General features: G+C 41.6%; 1 protein-coding gene across 1 annotated transcript; it reads left to right on the top strand.

The window, feature by feature from the left end:
- The first annotated feature begins 681 nt into the window (after positions 1-681).
- On the top strand, positions 682-1,254 carry LOC142634897 (uncharacterized). Its single transcript, XM_075809141.1, has one exon. The coding sequence runs from the start codon at positions 682-684 to the stop codon at positions 1,252-1,254; it is 573 nt and encodes a 190-aa protein (XP_075665256.1).
- Positions 1,255-6,537: the final 5,283 nt, after the last annotated feature.

Here is a 6,537-nt window from a genome sequence, read left to right as displayed (position 1 = left end):
ATGGGAAGCCTATCAGCTTGTAGCAGACAAGGAGGAAAGCTATGCTGTCTTCATCAGCGAGGATTGGAGAAACCCGTTTGTGCAATACCTGACAGAGAGCATCCTACCACAGAAACATAGTGAAAGATATAAGCTTAAAAGGTTGACAATATGCTACTTTTTGCACAACGGGGTCCTTTTCAAGAAAGGGTACGATGGAGACCTGTTATGATGTTTGGGCCTCGAAGAAACAAGGGAAATGATAAAGGAGGTACATGCAGGAGAATGCGGGGAGCACCAAGAAAAGAAAAAGTTGTACAGATGCCTACTACAGATGGGTTATTACTGGCTCACTATGAAAAGAGACACAACAAAATTTGTAAAGAAATGCCACAACTGCCAAGTACAAGCCAACTTGATTCAAAATCACCCACAAAACTTGAATAGCATGGTCACCTCATGGCCCTTCCACACTTAGGGGCTTAATTTGGTGGGACCAGTTAATCCACCATCAAGTGGGTACATATGGATCCTAGTGGCTACGAAGTACTTTACCAAGTGGACGAAAGCAATACCACTCCATAAAGCCACAAGAGGGGCAGTGGCAAATTTTATCAAAGAAAACATAATTGTTCGGTTCGAAGTACCTCACAAAATCATTAGTGACAATGGCCGCCCTTTGTCAATAGTGAGGTGAGAAAAATGCTAGAGTTCTACCAGATCAAGGACCACCTGTCATCGCCCTATTACCCTCAAGGGAATGGGCAGGCAGAGGCGACGAACAAGACTTTCATAAAGATTATTAGCAAGATGAACCAGGAATATAATGGGGGATGGGAAAAGCACCTGCGAGACGCCCTTTGGGCTTACCGAAACTCACCAAAGTCAGCCACAAGGTTTTCGCCCTTCTCTTTTGTCTACGGGATGGAGATGATGAGCCCAGCTGAAGTAATGACTCCCTCTTTAAGAGTCGTGCAAGTGCAAAAGAAAGAAAAGAAGAAGGAAATTTTTGCGGCAGAAAGGTATGAAGACCTAGAGGGTATGGATGAGAAAAGGGAAGAGGCTCAAGAACACAACCGTAAACACAAACAAAGAATGACTGAAGCCTATGGCAGGATGACTAGAGAGAGAGTGTTTGTAGAAAGGCAACTTGTACTAAAGGCAGTAGACCACGTTAGGAAAAGTATGGTAGAACCATCTAAATTCTCACCAAAATGGAAGGGACCCTTTGTGATAAGAAAAGCACATGCAAGTGGGTATTATCGTTTGGCTTAGATGGATGGCAAAGATCTAATGGACCCCATCAATGACAAATGGTTAAAATGATATTATGCTTGAAAAAGAAAGACAGCGTGTAGTCGTCCCTTTTTTTTGTTTAGTTAGTTACTTTTTTTTCCTTTCCTCCAAGTGACCATGTCACAAGAAAATGTTGTAGCATGATTTTATTTAGAATGTAATGAAAAACTATGAAGTATTAGCAAAAGAAAACACATTGTATCATAGTCATAGCAATACTTGTAGCAAATGTAGTATTATAGTTTACAAACCCAAACTATAGAAGTCATGTTAGACTTGCCAAATAAGTACTGTAGAATATAAAAAGTGTGCTAGATAGGGGAGTAAGGGGAAAGAAAACAAAAGGAGGAACTGCATAATCTCATCAAAGTCCGGAATGAGGGTCTGATCTCCAAAGCGGCTGGGTCCGACAACACCAAAAAGTAGGCACTCGCGACGTACCTTGAAATCTGCCACCTCCTTCTTCAATGCCTCAATGCACGTGTCTATAGCATCCACAACAGGCTGAACCTTCTTCATGAAGAAGGCTCGAGCAATCTCATGCAAATGGTCCAACATGAACTCCACGACAAAGCCCACTCTAATCAACCCTTGAACTACAGCCCTCCACTACAAGATCCTCTCGGTAGAAACAGTATCAATGAAGTTGTGCTCAATATCATTCATCACGCTTCCCAACAACTTCAAGAAATGCTCCCTCGCAGAACGGCCAAGAAGATACCCCTGCATGAAGTCTCCACAGCTCCTGTAGAATGCCTCCAAATGAGAAGTGCACTCCCCAAGAACCTTGAAGCCATAGAAATCAACATAAGGAGACCCAACACCCCAGAAGTCTGCAAGATCAAGATCATAAACCTCGGGCTGGTCAAAACAGGTGAAGAAAGTCGTAGCCTCGCTCATGAGATCTTGAACTATAGCAGATCTGCTACCCATCTCAAACTGAGAAGGTGCAGCCACACCAGTAAGAATCAGACCTAAAAGAATATATGGAATGCAGCAAAAGGAATGGATGAAATGAGGGGAACGAATCCATGACAAAGATAAGGAAGGAGATGGAAGAAAGAAAACATACCAAGACCTGTAGAAATGGGGGCTTTCGTTATGGCAGAAATAGGAGCTGTAGGTGTGGCAGAAACAGAAACTGCAAGTGTGGCAAGAATGGGGGCTGTAGGCATTGCGATGTCTGCTGCAGTTTCAGGCTCCTCAGGAATATTTGTGGAAAAGGGAATGAACAGGCAGAATAATCAAAGATTGCATCAGAAAGTCATGTACATATAAAAAATAAATAAATAAATAAAAAGAGATGGCAATGATAAAGGATGGGAAAGAAAGCCTAACAAGTGCAAGGAATACGTACCTATAGCCTTGATCTCATGCTCACCACTGTCCTCCTTGTCAAAATCTGAGACCCTCTTCTTCATGGTAGGCTCATCATCTGAATTTTCAAGAACCTCCTTAGATCCCTCATCAGAAGACAAATCTGCATCGGGCCCACAAGTGGCAGAATTAGGAATGGATGAAAGAGTGACCACCAGAGAAGAACCATCCTTTACAACCTGAGATAAAGCCGCAAATGATCACTGGTTGAAATAACAAGGGGCGTAGGAGAGGAAGCACTCTCATTCAAAGAAGCAACCACAAGAGTAACTCCCTTATGAGGAGTAGGGGTCTCAGTAGGAATGGGAGCAAACTCACTGACCCTCTCGGTCTGGGTACCCTCCTCTATAGGTCTAGGCTCGACTAAAAGGATGGGGGTCTCAACAGGAACTCCCTGTGCAGCAACAGAAGCAGAGGCCATGGCCTCAGTCACCACATCAGTCCCATCAAAGAGACCCTCCATGGGTGTGCCCATAGCAGCAGAGACCTCCTCAATCATGGGGTGATAAATAGACATGGGCTCGAGGTTAGCCTAAAAAACACAAAATAAAAGAGAAGCGCAGAAGAAAAGAATGCATGATAAATGGTGATGCATATATATATATAGACATGCTTGCCCACTCCCAAGTGCAGGAGATCGTAGCAATATAATTCTAGGAGTACCAAAGTCGAACCACAAGGAGCAGGGTAAATTCAAAGACAATATAATTAAATAACAATTTGGGTGAAGAAGAAAAATAATTTTGCTTGGGGACTGTTAACAAGAATAATAATAAAAACTAATTTAAATCAATAATGTAAGCACTAGGGCATCGGGGTGTTTTCTTATATCGATATGAAATTCTTTGTGATCTAAGAAAATATATATTTCATAATTGATTGTTCTTATACAATTAAAAACTTATGATTTGGTTGAACTGAGACAATTCAAGAACGCATGATAACCTCGATTAATAATGCGGTTAGAAAAGTTTTCAAAAAAAATTCATTCACTTTAGAACTTGATTTCAATTTGAAACTATTAGAAATTTATCTAAACAATAAGAAAAACATGATTGAACTTATTGAAAGCATGGAAGAACTAATACATCAAAAGAAATCTAATTGAACAATCAAATATGTCGTTGATAAAATCCTAGAAAGAATCACATTGAATATTCATACCGTATAAAAGAAACATAACCCCTAGCCCTAGCAAAGAGTTTAGGCTTCCATTAGAGAAAGAAAAATACAAGGTTTTCTCTCCAAAATTCGTTCTACACAGCCTCCCTTCCAAACCCTAATGTCAAAAGTGTCCAAAGAAAATAAAACTTTTACTATTTTAATTTTCGTCCAAGTTTACAGTGGTAACTTGTGAGTTAATTTCTGCCTTCAAAACTTGAGAATTTTGAAAAACTCAAAACTGGAAAGTTGTAGATATTTAAGTTATGATTCCAACCCATATAGTTTTGTATCAATTGGAATTTTGAAGAGAGAGATACGCTCAAAATACTGATCGGTGCTCAGATTAGATTTTTCCTTTTCAAATTCTGCCTCTTTGATTTCTTTCCTTATTTGAAGCTTCCAATCATGGTAGACAATCCAAGGACTCTAGCTACTCCTCCTTAGATATTTAAGCATGGTCCTTTAGCTCCACTTAATTCTAGTTTGGCCTCCATGCTCTCACAAATTCCTGTAAACTCATCTTTCTCACATAATTTCCTGAAAGTAGAAAATTACACACAATAAATGGCATCTTATTCAAGAAATTATGTAAAGATAAATAATAGATACTAATGTGAATCATGACTTAATTATACAAATTATACATAGTAATAAGGAGATAACGTCCACATAAATACACAACAAGTATACATTTTAAGGCGTTATCAATATAGAAAAGAGGAGAGAAAGACATGGGGCACATAATAACACATGGCAATGGGAATACATGTGAATGGGAAAGGCATACCTCCAACTCAAGTTCGTCAAGCAAGATGGGGTGAGTGGCAGAAGTATCCTCCTTATGCTTAGACTGCAAAAAAGATGGGACAATATGGAGGGAAATAAGTAAACATGCATATGGGGCTAGCCATAGGAAGATCCTATGAATAAGAAAAAGTAGAGAAGAAGCAAAATTAGAGATAACATACTCTCCTCTCAGTGGTGGCAAATGAAGGAGGTGGAGACGTCTTCTTCTTGCTGCCTCGAGTCCTGCTAGAAGAAGGAGCATCAACAGATGGCCGCGGAGCAGCAAGCCTAGACTTGCCTGCAGTAAGGCGCCTACTAGAATGGGTACGAGTAGAAGGAGGAGGAGAACTCTCCAAGACAATGTCACCTATGGGAGGAAGGCCACTCTCAAAAGGGACAATATCAGAACAAGTCTCGGAAGAGTCATCACCTTTCTTTGCAAGCTTAGGCTTGGCGGACCAAGACGCAGAGCCCTTCTTTGCGAGTATGGGAAGGTTCATCACCTTCACTCTCTTCTCCCAACCCGTGGGGAAATTTCCAGCATACCAATACCACCCCTTCTCCTCTGCATCCCACTCAAATATCGCAGATCGACTCTACTTCCTAGCATATGCCACCATAGACTTGATGGGAAGAAGTAACCGAGGGTTGGTAGAAATGACTGCATGGAGGCCATCAGGAGGAATGAGAGAAAACCCACGGCTACCTAGCAACTCCTACTCAAATGAAATCATCACGGCCTGCCAGCACCCGTGCAAGGCTGCAGTGCAAATACCCTCCCTCTATGAACCTGGAATGGTGACTGCTATAAAACGCCTGCTCCAAAATTCAAAAGCACTGTGTCGCAGGAATGGCCGAATAGAAGTAGCAAACTCCATGATAGTAGAAAAATCATCAGGAATATCCTAATCCAACCCAAATTGCCTCATCACTCTATTAGCAGAATAGTGCACAAACCAAATCCCCTCATTGGCCATATAAGGCAACCACCCATATCAAAACCAATCAACGGGGTAGTGGTCTCAGCAGCATCAACAAAAGAACTCATAACTGAATCAGCACATGTATAACCAGTACCTAAATTCCAATATGCTCTTCAACAAAAACCTACTCATTTATCAAAGAACTCCACAACAGGATGCCCAAACGACTTCAACCCAACCCAACGGAAAATCAAACACAAAGCGACCACAGAAATCAATAATCACCTTCAGACATGAATGTTATCTCTCCTTGGCAAGACGAACAGGCCTACACTTTGCCAAATGCCTAGCACAATGCTCCTATAACAAATGCTGGAAGATAAGACTATGGGTAGAAGTGGAGACTATGTGGCAGGAACCCGCCTACTTCTCATCACTCTGTAAAATATCTAATTACACATACAGATGACTCAGAAACATAGGGGCCAATGGCAGTCTCACCCCAGTAGATATCTTGATAGACAATCGAAAATAAAGAGGCTTTATAGCATAATGAGGATGAGAGCCAAGGATGAAGTTACATAGCCATAATGTAATGAAGGCCGCATGGCGAGCCACAACAGAAGCCTTGGAAAAACCCCAACCCAATTTGACAACTTCGCATTTCCACTCACTCCCTTCCTCAACTCGGCCTCTACAACCTCCTCCTCTGGAGAGAACTCTAAAGCACTGGGGTCAAAATCACCAAGAATGGTCAAAAGCAGTTGGTTTTCCATGTCTTCCAAGGTCATGGTGATCTCGTTGTAGGAAAGAAAGAAGGTGTGAGTAGCGGTGCACCACCGGCGAACCAAATGGTGGAGATTGAAAGTCCCTATAGTTGGACAAGCAACGTGATGAGATAGTGGCCTTCAACACACCAGCCCGCTGTAACATCACCATGAAACCCCTGTCAAACAACTCGTCATCTACCCATTCTTTCCAACCCAAAGAGGTACCTGACCCAAATTCGAAG

Source organism: Castanea sativa, chromosome 5 (genome assembly GCF_040712315.1).
Source record: "Castanea sativa cultivar Marrone di Chiusa Pesio chromosome 5, ASM4071231v1".
NCBI classification, from domain to species: domain Eukaryota; kingdom Viridiplantae; phylum Streptophyta; class Magnoliopsida; order Fagales; family Fagaceae; genus Castanea; species Castanea sativa.
Note: the sequence above shows the minus strand (reverse complement) of the source record. Positions and strands in the feature narration are given on the sequence as shown.

Coding starts and splice junctions, on each gene's coding strand:
- LOC142634897 (XM_075809141.1), top strand. CDS start 682: ATGCTAGAGTTCTACCAGATCAAGGACCACCTGTCATCGCCCTATTAC.